Raw genomic sequence first — 16,149 nt, 5'->3', positions numbered from 1 at the left:
CAAAAAAAAAAAAAAAAAAAGATATTATTGCTGGGTATCGAATTCTGGGTTGGCTTTTTCTTATTTTTAGCACTTTAAAGATGTTGCTCCACTGTATTCTCACTCACATTATTTTCCGTTGTCCCTGGCTTTGAACTGTTTGGTTATGATGTGTCTTGGTGGTGTAGCTTTCTTCTTTCTTCTTCTTTCTTTCTTTTTTTTTTTTTTTTGAGACGAGTCGCCCTCTGTTGCCCAGGCTGGAGTGCAGTGGCCGGATCTCAGCTCACTGGAAGCTCCGCCTCCCGGGTTTAAGCCATTCTCCTGCCTCAGCCTCCCGAGTAGCAGGGACTACAGGCGCCCGCCACCTCGCCCGGCTAGTTTTTTGTATTCTTTTAGTAGAGACGGGGTTTCACCGTGTTAGCCAGGATGGTCTCGATCTCCTGACCTCGTGATCCACCCATCTTGGCCTCCCGAAGTGCTGGGATTACAGGCTTGAGCCACCGCGCCTGGCCTCTTCTTCTTTCTTTTTGTTTATTGCTTTTTTATTACCGTCTTGGGGTTTGTTGACCTTCTAAAATCCAGTGGCTTTATAGTTTCAATCAAATTTAGAAAAAATCTCCACCATTATTTATTTTAAAGTTCATCTCTTCTGCGTTGATTTCCATTGATTAATTTTTACACTCACAGTAATTTTTTATTGGATGACAGACATTGTGAATTTACTTTGCTGAGTGTTATATGCATATTTTAGTATTTGTATCAATATTATTTGAGCATTGTTCTGGAATACAAGTTACTTGGAAAGAGTTTTATCACTTTGGGTCTTTAAGATTTGTTAGGCTTCTAAGATTATTCTGGGCTAATTATTATCATCTACTGAGGCAAGACCTTTCTGTATGTTCTATGGGAGGGGGTCAGTAAACTCATTGACCAAATCTGGCCCTCAGGCTGTTTTGCACTGCAGAGTTGAGTAGCTGAAGCAGAGATCATATGGCCTGAAAAACCTGAAAGATTTACTACCTGGCCCTTTACAGGAAAAGTTTGCTGACTTGTGCTCTACCCAGTGACTCATGAATCATGCATGAGGTTTTACAGTCTGGCTGTTGGGAGTAGGTAGTACTCCTGGCCCTGTGTGGGCACTGGGTACTATTATCTCTAATATTATTTTCCAGAGACTGAATATCTCTGGAATTCTCTTTCTGTGCAGGCTTCTCTTCACTACTCAGTCCTGTGAATTCCAGTAAATGTTGATTTGCTTCGTCTGTTGACTTCATTTCCACCACAACTCAGGGAGTCTGCCAAGCTCTGTCTGGATTATTCTTCCTCGCAGTGTGACCTAGAAACTTTCACAGGGCAGTGAGTTGGGGCAGTGATTGGACTCTTGCTTTGTTGCCCTTCTCTCAGAGATCATTGTCTTTTGTTGCCTGAAGCTAATTGTCTTGTAAAACATTGTGTCATGTGTTTTACCCATCTTTTAGTTGTTTAATGTAGGAGAATAAATCCAATTCTTTTTACTCCATCTTATCCAGAAGATTGAGAAGTTGATTTGGGGCATGTTGAACGTAAAGTTGTATACAGGGGTGAAGTATAAGCTAAATAAATGAATGTGGGGATTTTTATTATATAAATAATATTTAAAACCATAAGACTGAATGAGATCATTAAGGGACTGAATATAGATTGATAAGAGGTTCAAGGACTGACACCTGGTACATTCCAATATTAAGAGATGGGTGAGATTAGGAACCAGTAAAAGAGACTAAGAAGAAACCACTAATGTGCTAGGAGGAAAGGCAGAGTACGGTATGGTTTCCACATTTCATGGGAAATTATTTACACATTACTTAAATATCTTGAATCACAAGATCCACCCCCTCATCATTTTAATAGTATAAGTCATCATAAGTAAGAACCCAGTACCTTCTATTTTAAAATTGTGATCTGTATATTTTCCCAAAGAAATCGTATATTCCTGCATAATGGCCCACAAAATGATTGGGTTAGTCATATTGGAAACCAGGTTAAAGAAAACTCCAACACATGTCATAGCATCTAAAACTATAATCTGTACTTCTAGCACTATATGTACCACTGTTTGGTGGGCTGTCCAGACAATGGCTGCTGAAATGATCAAGGGGAAGTTAAACGTAAGCAAAAATTAAGAACTTTCATTAAGAGAAGTTAAGATTTTTCCTTATCTGTGTGGTTGATATCCATAACAAAACATGAACATGTTAATATTTTTCAAATTTCAAAAATAGAGGACATTTCTCAAAGCTTAAAAGAAGTGAATTTTAAAAATTAATGGAAATGAGCTTCTTTGGATGAATGAATGAAGTGATAGAGAAGTTTAAGTCAGTTGTTTGAAAACTATGTTTTTAAAGAACAGGGTCTTCTCCAAGTTAGAAAGATAGTCATCTCCTAAAATAAAATGATACATTTTTCTGAAGGTGTAGGCAGAATTAAACAAATAGATAAAATTTTCTCCTTAGAAAGTTTCCTGCTCTTAACTTTCTTTTAAACTCTTACTGTCTCCTAGGACCTACCTTACTAAAAGTACTCTGTGGACTCTAATTTAGCATAATTGTATGTTTCGTTATCAATTATTGTTAAATGAGGGAAAATTTCCATATTTTTAATGAAAAGGAAACAGTTTTGGGTATCTCAAGAATTTCTAGGGATAGCCTTATTACATATTTTTTTAAATCACATGTATAAAATATATTAATTTTGAAAAATATGTTTTTCTCATCTTTCCTTGTATAAAATAATTGTATTCAAGTATTCTTACTTATCTGACGTGATTTTTGAAAGACATGTTTACAGTGATATCTGACACTTCATATTTTTGGTCATACTCCTTGGAATAACTAATGCTGTTTAAAATTTTGCTGTTTTTAATCTTGTCATTAAAATAAAAGAGTGGGAAGAACCATGTCTAAGAACACATTACTAGTGTTCAGGGGAGTGTCCACAGTCCTACTTTTAGATAAACATTTCTTGAATAAATTGACTTCGGTCAATACAGGGGCATGGCTTACAATAGCAGTCATAGTCTTCTATAAAGAAGTGGGGAAATAACCTATCAGATTATGATTTTTAATAAAGAAGAATTCAAACTTTTTATAGCGTACTGATATCATAAGTTATTGTACCTCAGTTTGTCATTTTTTTTGATTAGCAAGTTAAAAATAGCTACATAGATCTGCACCACTAAAAAGATGGTAGCCTTGGAGGGAAAAGCTGGGGCTAGAGCAGACTCCAGATCTCACAGTTACGCCGGAGTTCCCGGATGAATTAGTGACCCAGCAAGACGCTTCTTGAGGTCTTCTTCGTTTCCACACACACAAACCTTTTTGGAAGGTAAAATGTTTGAACCTTAGAAGGATGACTCCTCTCAAGCTCTGCATGACCTGAAGCGTGTCTAGGTTGGAAGAGGATACCTTAGATGGGCCCTGGGAAATTGCCTTTGGGCACTCCCGGGAGGTAAGCCTGAAGCACCCGAAAACCCTCACAACAGGCTGAAATCACTTGTGTTTTCCATGGAAAAAACGGTAATGATTGTCAATTTTTAATGCCTTATTCCCATTAAAAAAGTAGGAATGCTATGAATTTTCTTTAGCTGTTTATGAGTTTTTGGGGGATAAAACAAAGTTACTAGACAATATTATTATTATATTTAAAGCAAAGTTTTTACCATAATATTGCTTCAGGGAACTCACATCTGTAACCACGTTAGATAAAGAGCAATTTTCAGAAGAGAATGAAAAACTTCAATAATATCTGCAGTAGTCGTGCCAGTGTTTTTCTATATTATATATACGTGTTTATATAAAATTCATACTATATGTTATCTAAATATGTGAATGTATGTATACTTAACCAAACTCTAGGTTTTTTCTTATAATAGCTTAATCACATTTTTGTCTTTTTAAAGAAATTTCAATAGCTTTAGGGGTACAAGTGAGGTTTTGGATACATGGATGAATTGCACAGTGGTGAAGTCTGGGATTTTAGTGCACCTGCCACCTGAGTAGTATACATTGTACCTCAACAGGTAGTTTTTCATCCCTCATCCCCCTTCCGACTTCCCCACTTCTGATTATCCAATGTCCATTATACCACTCTATATGCCTTTGTGTACCCATAGCTTAGGTCCCACTTGGAAGTGAGGATATGTGGTATTTGGGTTTTTGATTCCTGAGTTACTTTACTTAGAATAATAGCCTTCAGTTCCATACAAGTTGCTGCAAAAGACACTATTTCATTCTTTTTTATGGCTGAGTAGTAGTCCATGGTATATATATACCACATTTTCTTAATCCACTTATCAGTTGGTGGGCATTTAGATTGATTCCATATATTTGCAATTTAGACATTATCTTTTATTAAATATACTTAGTTATGAGATGTGTATTTCCATGTGTACCAGCAAATATATACCAGTGTATGAATGTGACAAAAAGGAAAATTTTAATATTTCAAGGCTATAGGAAAAAGCAATGTAGATTAATAGGAGAGCCCTGGCCTGGGATTCGGTTGACTAGACTCTTGTTTTGGTTTCTGTCCGTCCACTGCCCAAGTTCTTTATTTATGAAACGGAAGAATTAATGGAATTGAATAGAATATTTCCCAAAACTCTTTATATTTACAATTCTGAATTTTTATTATTTTAACAAGTAGAAACCTAGAGTAAATACAAGTTTCCTACTTCCCTTATGCTTGGGAAGTCATCTTTTTCTCCCCAAGTAGTCATGATAGTTACAGCTTTCTACCCTTGAAGTCATAAGTGCTCTGAACTGGTAAAGAATAGAATTTAGTACATGGTTATAAAAGTCCTTTCATTACAGAGTTAAGTAATGGTGGGAAATGTGACCTCTACTCTTTAGTGAATAGATCTTTTTAATATACAGAGGCATTGTTCTTTTTGGCTTAATAATGAAGGCATTCATGATATCTAACACTTGGTTCTAATCTAATCTTGGTATAGAATCCATTGTTTGATAATGTAATATGACCTTGATTGCAGTTCATGGGGAACAGTCATGGCTGTGGTCGCTGTAAGGACCCTAATTATAGCATTTCTTTTGTACTTGCAAAGTGAACTATATTTTTATCAATGCTTATGAAGTTTGAGTAATCAAATTCTTTTAGGAATTGCTGTTGATTGATCATCGATGAGATATTTCCTTACATTTTTGTGATTAGCTGTCAATATAATTTGATGCATGTTTTCTTGTATATATGTTTTCATGTAATTTTCTTCATTGTAGTTATCTCATATTATTATTAGTGAAAATTGAAAACGTCTCTGTGCTCTGATTAATTACCCAGTTGTTTGCTTCTTGAGGGCCACCTTTACTTAAAATTAGAAAACTTGCTGGATCTTAAGGTTTTTAGTATTTTAAAATGAAAATGTTTATATTTGTGAGCATATTTTAAGATTTAACTATTCAGGGGAAATATAATAATTCTGCTGTAATTGCCTGTTGAAATAGAACAATTTCCAAATTATATTTGATGATCATTTTTAGCTCAGTTACAAGAAATTTGAGGTTATATTCTTCCTTAGCCCCGTTTACATACAAATCTTTTCACTGTAGTACAAGGAGAAATGAGGGTCCCCGAAGAAGCTCTTAAGGTAACGGTTTTCACTTAACTTCTTTTGCAAATCTGCTATTGACTATGGTCGATTTTACTTCTTGATGTTTCACTTCCATTTTTAAATATTTTATAGCATGAGAAGTTTACCATTCAGCTTCAGTTATCCCAAAAATCTTCAGAATCAGAATTATCCAAATCTGCAAGTGCCAAAAGCATAGATTCAAAGGGAGCAGACGCTGCTAGTGAAGTGCAGCACAAAGCTACTGAAGCACTGAAATCTGAGGAGAAAGCCATGGGTAAGCTGGCCTCTCTCTAAAGACCGTCTTTATACTTGATCTTGAAGACACTGCATGCTTTGTTCTCAGAAAATTGGCCATGTCCATATAAAAATAATGTATAATACTGATAATTTCAGAGTGTGTTTTAATGCTGCCAGTGCTTTCATTAGGAAACATTATAAAACACATAATTATATATGGCAGTGGTATATAGGTGTGCTTAGTATGTTTAAATGTTTAAGGGAAGTAAATATAGTCATCCTCCAGCATCCATGGGGGCTGGTTTCAGGACTCCCATGAATACCAGAATTCATGATACTGAAGTGCCTTATGTAACATGGCATAGTATTTGCACATAACTTAGGCATGTCTCCTCCTGTATACTTTAAATCATCTCTAGATCACTTTAATACCTAATACAATACATACACATCACTTCATTTGTGTAGTAGTACTTGTCATAAGGCAAATTTAAGTCTTGCATTTTGGAACTTAGTGGAATTTTTTCCCCCAAAGCATTTTTCATCTGCAGCTAATTGAACCCATGGATGCAGAATACCTACAGATTCAGAGGGTTAACTGTGTAGTTTACCTTACAATACTTTTATTATTTCATGTTTGTCTACATTTTCTTCTGCAGCATAACAACAAAAATGAATTAAAAGGAAATTTTAAAAAATCAAATGTAGCTGTATCATCATATAATAATTTATAATTCTCGGAATGTTATAAAATGCCTCACATAAATAATCCCATTCAAACAGAAACAAGTTTTTAAATGGATAGGCATTACTACATTTGCTCAAACAAAAATATGTTAGTTCTGTTAAGAACAGTTTGTGTGCCCTTGGGCTTGAAAAAAATTAGAAAATGGGTGTTTATGCCAACATTTACTTTAGCTTTGTCTTTTACATTTAACCTTAATGAGCCATTTCTGATCAGACTGGTTTTGTTCTTCCCTAGTTAATTATTGCCTAGTTTCAACAAACTTGTTCTTCTGAGGTCACTTTCTGTCTCAATTCAAGTAAAATGCCATTTGTTACAAGTGGTTCAGTTGTATACCAAACAACTCATAACACTTGAAGAAAAAGCTACTGGGATATGTAGCACGTTGTTTGACTTAGATACTACCCGGTGGAAATAGTATTTATTTAGTTATGTCCAACATTGGGATAAGATCTTATCACAAATACAAAGCTATTCAGGATAGATTACATTTTAGTTATCAAGACTGTACTTTGCTTTTTAACGTAAGTAATCAACCAGGCAGTTCTAGCATTCTGCGAAAGCGTATTTTTTTCTGTTTCATCTGCTGTAGACAGATTTTTCCCACCTCTTTCCAGATATTTCTGCCATGCCCCGTGGTACTCCATTATATGGGCAGCCGTCATGGTGGGGGGATGATGAGGTGGATGAAAAAAGAGCTTTCAAGACAAATGGCAAACCTGAAGAAAAAAATCATGAAGCCGGAACGTCAGGTAAAAAATCTCAATCACTGTGACATTAAATGGATATTTTGGGAAGCATCTGTAATCTAAGCAAACAGCTGTCTACCATGAAAAGAGATGCTCTATCTAGTATTCTATAATTTGATGTTCTCTAATTGATGAATGTTTTAATGGCCTTGTTATTTTAATGTAAAATTTAAAATTATGAGTGATTATAAGTAAAGTATTAATTTTAATATCTTTATAAAGCACCTTTAAAATATTTTTTACAGTTGAAAGGAGATGTTAAGATATGGAAAGCAGATTAATGATGTAACTAGGCATTTTAAGTATATAAAAATAATTATTAAAATATATCAATTAGACCAAAATAGTAGGCTCTAATTTTGTGTTTTATTAGATCCGCAGCATATAATCATATTTTTAAAATAAATTTATTAGATCCCCAGCATATAATCATATTTTTAAAATAAATTAGTTAATTTATTATTTGAGATGGGATTGCACAGTGTTGCCCAGGCTAGTCTTGAACTCCTGGACTCAAGCCATCTTCCCACCTCAGCCTCCCAAGGATCTGAGATTATGGCACACACCATTTTATGTCCAGCTTAATCATATTTTTAAATGAGCAATTTCCACTTTGTTCAGAAATGTGATATGAAATTACAAATTCTTCAAAGCCTCAGTGTGCTCGTTATGATGAGAAATGGCAGCAACAGGATTAGTTGAGTATAGCAGCCAGAATGAAAAAATAGTTCTGGGTCAGATTCTCAGAGTGATAGTCAAGTAACATATTTTTGATATTTCTGCTATTGTTAATGGAGTGGTTCAGTCCATAAACCAGAAAATCAAGACTTCCAGGAAATAAATGGAGGTGTCAGTTGCCACATAAGGACCTTGCAAAGACATGAGAACAGAAAGATGGAGCAGCCAGTTTTTGAGATAACAGCAGATAAGGATCCAGAACTGGAGGAGTTAAGTACAGGCACCTGGGCTCAGTATGGAAGACTAAGTCTGGCTCTGAAACAAGGATAAATTTCATGAGAACTCAATTTCCTGCTTTTCACCCTAATTCTACAAGATAAATAGGACATTTTTCTTAGCTGGAGAATAAGAACATTGGCTCTTTAGGTATGCTCTAATGGATACAAGTCTAAGAAAGCGAGCATTATCAACTTGATCTTACGGTGCCCAAGGCTGAATTTGTCAACTTTGCAAATAAATTCCCATCCCAGCTTTATTTGTTTCTGTCACCAGCAGTTTTCATCATGCCCATGCGCAGAAACAGTATTACTTTGCATGCTTTCAGATGTAAATAACAAATGCTGCCTGAGACAAACAGGAAAGAAATTTCCTGGCTCACATAACTCAACCCCATCGGGGTTGTTTACTTCAGCATCTCAGCAATGTCGTCATCAGCTAGCTAGCTTCTCTCCGCCTCTCAGTCTTGCTCTTCATAGTGGTTGCAGACTGAGGAGTTTACCCTCACTCTCACAGGCTGCCTGCCAGTAGCAGCAAGGGGTACATGCTGCTTTGATCACATCCAACGGAAAAGCGAAAATGTTACTTCCGGAAGACCTTCCAGAATTTGGAAGAACTTTGCCAAAAGTTCTCAACATCTCTCTCATCTCATTGACCTCTCACAGCTTCAGGAGGGGGTCACCTGCTTATTTCTGAACCAGTCCCTGGCAAGGCAAGTTAGATTATCTTTAAACCAGTCTTGCTCACCTTGAAGCTATGTGTGGTGTTAGCTTTCCCCCAAGCCACATGATCCGTGTCGGAAAAGAGTGGATACCAGAGACTTTTGGAGTCCTTTGAGGAGGAAAGAACAGGGAAAGGATATTGAAAGAAAACCAAGGATGTCTGCTTTATTTGTAAATTTTGCGTGTTCCCTTCCCTTCACCTTGTTTGTATAATCCTTCGGTCTGTAGGTCTGTTGCTTTCCCCACACTGCCCCCCATCCTGAGTCATGATTGGGCTACCAGCCTCGTGGTTTCAACCCTCCTGCAGTTTATTTTGTATAATACATTGAAACTGATCTTTATTTTCTTTGCTTAAGAAACTACAATGACTGTCTTTTGCCTGCCAAATAGATTTTAAACTAAGTTTTCTATGTCATAGTTTTCTAATTTTGTCCCAATTTCCATGGTCGCTTTACCAGTTGTTTGAGTGTTTATGTCCCATTACCAGTTGTTGGAGTGTTCTCTCCCAGTGCATCCCCCATAAATTATGCTAATTCCTGCCTGCTCTTTTCCCACAAACATAAATCCACAGATACATTAGATGATAAAGAGATACATTCTAAATGATGTCTGTATGTTTATCATCAATACTTTACAGTTTCATTCAGTATGTTGTATGCATGCCTCCTCCCCACAACTAAACTATACATGTCTTATTCAGGTACCACATAATATACTATCATTGTGCCCTAGAGCCACCTATTACTGAGAGGGGGAAAGATTTACCAATTAGGTGATTAAGAAAACATAGCTGAATATAATTATCACCAAACTCTGAAAATCACTAATTTTTATCTTGCCATTAAAATTTTAGCCCTCCCGTCACACACAAAACAGCTTTTGAAATCTGAAGCACATAACTTCTAACATACAATGAAGTGTACATGTAATCTTTGTACAGAAGGCATAACCATGAGTTACAGTAATAGCTAACACTGCAGTAGTGTTTACTTTATCCAGACATTCTTCTAAGTGCTTTGTATGCATTTAATTATTTAATCATCACAGGAGTACTTAAAGGTGTAGTTACTGTGATTTTGTAGATAAAGAAACTAAGGCATACTGAAATTAATTTACTTGTCAGAGTCACCCAACTACAAATAATGGAGCTGGGATTTGAACTTAGATTGCCTGACTCCAGAGTCCATGCTCTTAAGCAGAAGAAGTTTTAATATTTCAGCCATCATTACTCATGTAAACACAATCACTCTAAAAGCGTATACTTCATAGGGTACAGATACTTAAACAAACACTCCAAAATCAAATAGCCATAAAAATTGATCCCTCGTAGCTCAGCATAATAAAATAAATTTCAAATGTGAGGCATCCAGCAGTACTTTCATCTATAAGAATGCAACTGAATTCTCAGCTTGTGTGCTCTTTCTGCTAGATGAACAAAAGCTGTCTCATAATCTTGGCATTCTTTTTGAGTAATAATTCAGTGATTTATGTCTTGTGTCAAATTCCTTAAAGTGCCCTGTCTGATTAGTAATAGCCTTAAGAGACTCTCACTTGCTTTCTTATGTTAGTATGAGAATATTACTGTTTCAGGTTTATCATTTACAGCTTTTTAAAATATAGGATGAGGGAAATAGATTACTGTCTTGAAAGAATTTATGAAGCCAGCAGAAATTGTAGAATCGGATTTGAAATGTATATCAAGTGTTCTTTAATTTGATCATTTTGAAATTAAGGTATTTTTAAAAATTTAAACGTTCTTTTTTAAGTTTCAAATTGTGGAGTATACGTGATTAGTTTCATAATTTACCCTGTAAGCATACTCTTAGTGAAAGCAAAAAGTGATTTGCTTCTTAGTTATTAATTTTTAGAGTTACATTCCAGAAAGTATAATAGCGTGTTTGCTACCTAGTAATTTTTAACGTCCCTCTCTGTAGGTTCATATATATCCAGAAACTCCTGAAGACTTGCCATATAGTTTAAAAAGCCCTGGTTTAAGCAGATACTTACTTTAGAGCAATTTCATTCTCAGAAATGGTGTGACTATTTTTAATCATATTAAGACAGAAAATTTGTCCTCAATTTATTTACAGCTATGCTTTTCTACTTCCTAACTTGATCTCAACAATTGATTTAGGTTATAATTAAAGGCCTTTGACTGTTGCACACATTTTGAAGTGGCATGTGCAACTGGGCATCGTAGATTTTTGGCTCTCTTATATTGATTTTTAATCCAGTGAAACTAAATTTGGAAATTTTCAAGTCGTAGCTCCTTTTAAGCAAAAGGAGCTTCTCAGGTCTTAATTTGACATACTTGAACAGACTAGGTTGGGTGGATGTCTTAAGCAGAATGAGCTGTTATAATTATAGTTCTTGTCATCTCAAATAAGTTTAATATTTCATTGAATTTAGTACAGAAGAATGAAATGAACATTTATTCTGGATGAAGTATAAGTATCCCTTATAATACATTGTGTTAAGGTAACACAGTCATAAAGTACCTTAAGAACATAAGCAGATTATCACCAATTGCTTTTCTGATGTAGATATATGGAATTAATTACAGCATAGTCATTAAATAATTTTTTAAATGTAGTAATTGAGATTAATAATATAATATTAGTCTAAACAAGTATTTACTATATTATTTAGTTTAATTTGGTATAACAAAATGAGTTTTGAAGATAGATGAATGTTAAATTTCTAAATTCCAGAATATGTTCTGTTAGTGTTCTGAGGGAGGAAAGGTGTTTTATTTTTCTGTGTTGATGAGAAGACTCCTCGTAGTTTTTCTATTAGGTACTTCTCAAGTGTAGTTGGACCACACTTCATCTGTTTTTATCATCTTTAGGGAAATGAGTCCTTCCACATAATGAATTTTCCAGATAATTGAACTTTACTTTTACAGTTGATAGTTTTTTTAAAGTTTCACCATTTCCTAAGTTTCTATTAAATTCATTACCCATGTTACCACCTTCTTAAGCAGAGAAGGTTCAGTATAATTTAAAACTTTTTCTTATGACTCAGAATCATCATTAATCATCAATATCAGTATCACTATTATTATTCATATATATCAAGAGCAATATCAATATTGGTATCAATAATCAATTATATTAGTAATACAATAATACTGACCTTGCCTTACAATAATGTCCTCAGGAGACTGTAGTATGTCAGCCTGTTTGCCCTATATACTGAATGGTACTGGACTACCATGTTTTTGGGGCCATTTGTCTGCTGTTGTTTTTCATCTTATCTCCACCACTTGGTGCAGTCTGTCTGTCCTTAATCCTCACTTTTTGTACCCTGCCCAAGATTTGCTACATGTGATCTGAGTAAATAATAAAAATCTCTCAGTGAAGGTCTTAACTGTTAGTAAAGTTTATGAATACTTAAGGATAGACATTGTCATATCTGTCTTGGGTTTTTTAAAGTTAGATTTTGGTATTAGCTTTTTGTCTTCCTGATTCTCAGCTGTTTTTGAAGGTTGAGGGAGAAGCATTTATTTGCATACCTGCTTTGTTCTGGGTAACTTACATGATCTCACTTAATACTCATCTCACTAAATCTTCGCAACAATCTTATGGGAAGATACTGTTTTCTCACTTTATGATGAGGAAAATGAGGATTACAGACTGATTAAAGATTTATCTGATTTCAGATCTTGTCTGGGCTTTGCACGAAACCAGGCTGCCTGGTTATGATCATCAGATCATAACATGCTGCCTTTCCACTCTGTTGTGCTACTTGACATGGTTAGGTACTTGATTTCCAGATGAATTAGTTATTAACTTGTGTAAGTCTCAAGTTTCTAGCTTTGAGTAAATGCGAGTGTGAAGTAGTACTAACTTGGGAATGGTAACCTCCAAAACAGTGCAGTGCAGTTGTTGATCTCAGCTGTCTTAATGCATGAAACATGTTGAAACATGTCAATATTAGCCTGTGAACTTTTTTTGCAAGGGAGGAAAATTGAGATAATATTCCTTTGAATCATAAGCAACAAGTGGTTGATAAGTGCTATATCCCTGGCCAGCTTTTTTGTATTACTTGCTTCATAGCTGAGCCACATCAATTTTATTTGGCTCTCTGTGTAGTGGATCAGTTTGACTTGGCTCTCTGTGTGGTGATATTAGAAACTACCATCTTGACATTGTTCTGTCACCTGAAGGATGAGCAAAGCAAAAACAAACTGTATGTATATATCTGTATGGGGGGAGGGAGAGAGGACAGGTTTATGAAGAAGTTGTACTGTGTGGACTTGATCAAGTACAATACATTGTACATAGTAAAAAAAAAAAATCACTGTCTGAAAAAATAGAAAAATAACATAAATGAACTATTAATATATGAGGAGTAATTAATATTTTATTCTAATGGAAATTTTAACTAACATGACTTCAGAGTAAACGCTCAAAAGTCCAGCTGAACATTTTATTTTTAAGAAAAAGATAAATTAACCCTTTATTTAATCAAACTTTTTTTTTTTTTTTTTTTTGAGACGGAGTCTCACTCTGTCCACCAGGCTGGAGTGCAGTGGCGCTATCTCGGCTCACTGCAACCTCCGCCTCCTGGGTTCACGCCATTCTCCTGCCTCAGCCTCCCTTGTAGCTGGGACTACAGGCGCCCGCCACTGCGCCCGGCTAATTTTTTGTATTTTTAGTAGAGACGGGGTTTCACCGTGGTCTCGATCTCCTGACCTTGTGATCCGCCCGCCTCAGCCTCCCAAAGTGCTGGGATTACAAGCGTGAGCCACCGTGCCCGGCCTCAAACTTTTTTAAAACTGTAGGTCATGTCATATAAATGTATGATTATTTCTCTGATAATGTAGAGTTTTTCCAATACTATTCTTTCGTGTTCAGTGATAGGAAAACTGAGTAGATTTTAAAAGGGATAATTTTTTACAGTGAAAATTAAAATATATTATTTCATATTACATGTTCTCCTTGCCTTCTGTTTAGATTTTTTTGACACTTTATTCTTATTATATTTATTGTGAAAATGGAGTTTGTTGTCTTCAGTACCCTACCCCACACATTTGATTACGAAAGGGATGTTACTATATCATTCTTCTGTAACCTAAACGCAGTCAGGTTTTTTATTATTTCATCTTCAGACTGCTGTCAAGAAACCAATTATAGTACCTGACAGATCTCACTAAAATGCAATCTTTGAAAAGATGTTTCAAAAGATCAAATGCTTCACTTAATTAGAAAATGTTTGGAAACAACCTAGTCTCCCTGTATTGCCTTGTTTTCCTAATAAATTGTCTGTAAATGATTATTAATCTGTTTAAAAGCAGAGTTTATTTTCGATAATGGACATGCTTTGCTTCTTCAACAACAGGACAATATCGTCTTTAAATTTTTTCTTTTGCATTTGCACTACCTAATAACATGCCAAAAACATTTTAGTTGTCATTTTCATTTATTCATAAATGCATTTTATTCATGTATTTTATTCATAAATGCATCTGTTTTTAGACTGTTGTATTAGACTCTGAGGCGACAGAAGAGTAGTGATAGTGTTCCAGAGTTGCTTGCTCCTTCTGCCAACTACTGTTAATCTGAGGTTTACAATTCAGCTTTCCTCCAAGAATTTTTGACACTTTTGCATATTCTGCTGTGTAGAAAAGTAAACTGATTTTCTTCCAGAGTCGTTGTCTGGAAACTGAATTTCCCATTTTAACCTTATTTCTTTCACACTGCTGCTTGGATTGCAAACCACATGTTTTAGTCTTTATAAAAAGTTTATATCTTCTCGCAAGGATCGCGCTTCAGCAATATCTTTGTCATTCTGAAAGTAATGTTTCTGAGTGTAGTGGTGAAGAATGGTAAGTGGAATCATTACTTCCAGAAGATCACTTACATGTTTACTTCATGTCTGTATTCTCATTTGAGCACCTGTTCTCCTTTGGAGCACTACATGTGTTCATATATGTTTCAGATATCTCATCTTGGTGACTTGAGAAGGAAGTTCATGGTTTTTCTGTCACTTTTTATATGTACATTGAACATGCATCTCCATCTACATTTTATTTTAATTCTTTTGGACCTTAATGAATTCTAGACCCAAGTGGGAAAAACTATGGACTTAGCCATGCAAGATCCATTTCTTACCTGCTTTGCTCTCATTTGCCATTGCTGCTGCTTATCTTGCATCCCCTGTTGGTAATCAAATAGCATGTTTATAATCCAGATTCTTTTTTCTCTATGACATTTGTTCTGTGATATAAATGCCATTGGTTTTCATCCTGACTATGATCTGCCTTCTGGTTCTCACGGAGTAGTACACATGGCCATTACCAGACTCCTTCAAGTGCCAGCAATCAAATATTTTGAATTTTCTCTTATTTTTCTCATTAGGGTGCAGCATAGATGCCAAGCAAGTTGAGGAACAATCTGCAGCTGCAAATGAAGAAGTACTTTTTCCTTTCTGTAGGGAACCAAGTTATTTTGAAATCCCTACAAAAGAATTCCAGCAACCATCACAAATAACAGAAAGCACTATTCATGAAATCCCAACAAAAGACACACCAAGTTCCCATATAACAGGTGCAGGGCATGCTTCATTTACCATTGAATTTGATGACAGTACCCCAGGGAAGGTAACTATTAGAGACCATGTGACAAAGTTTACTTCTGATCAGCGCCACAAGTCCAAGAAGTCTTCTCCTGGAACTCAAGACTTGCCAGGGATTCAAACAGGAATGATGGCACCCGAAAACAAAGTCGCTGACTGGCTAGCACAAAACAACCCTCCTCAAATGCTATGGGAAAGAACAGAAGAGGATTCTAAAAGCATTAAAAGTGATGTTCCAGTGTACTTGAAAAGGTTGAAAGGTAAAGTGATTTGATCATTCAGAACTTCTTGTTTTATGATAAAGAAAATCCAGTCTTCAGTTACTATATTACTAGTAGATACTTACATGGTAGAAGACATTCTGCTTTTTTCAAAGGTTATATTTAATTTTAAAACTCAACAGGAAGCCACACTACCCGTGTCCAACTTCCTCGCTCAAATTAGTCTTTCTTCATTTTCTTGACAAAACCAGATTGGTTTTATGAACTTATATTTATGCTGAAAAACATGTTTCTTTTTCTTCTAGAAATACAAAATTTATAAGTTCACCAGTAGAAT

General features: G+C 35.3%; 1 protein-coding gene across 4 annotated transcripts in view; it reads left to right on the top strand.

Annotated features, from left to right (window-relative positions):
- CEP170 (centrosomal protein 170kDa) overlaps nucleotides 1-16,149 on the top strand; it is a 130,782-nt gene that overhangs the window by 46,621 nt on the left and 68,012 nt on the right. For all 4 annotated transcript variants that reach the window (XM_011955707.1, XM_011955709.1, XM_011955708.1 and 1 more), the window contains 4 exons: nucleotides 5,562-5,620; nucleotides 5,717-5,879; nucleotides 7,205-7,339; nucleotides 15,375-15,851. In XM_011955707.1, coding sequence (XP_011811097.1) covers nucleotides 5,562-5,620; nucleotides 5,717-5,879; nucleotides 7,205-7,339; nucleotides 15,375-15,851 — 834 coding nt within the window. The remainder of the gene's footprint in view (nucleotides 1-5,561; nucleotides 5,621-5,716; nucleotides 5,880-7,204; nucleotides 7,340-15,374; nucleotides 15,852-16,149) is intronic.

This window comes from Colobus angolensis, unplaced genomic scaffold (assembly GCF_000951035.1).
Source record: "Colobus angolensis palliatus isolate OR3802 unplaced genomic scaffold, Cang.pa_1.0 Scaffold40, whole genome shotgun sequence".
Taxonomy (NCBI): domain Eukaryota; kingdom Metazoa; phylum Chordata; class Mammalia; order Primates; family Cercopithecidae; genus Colobus; species Colobus angolensis.
This window is presented reverse-complemented; position numbering and strand designations above follow the sequence as displayed.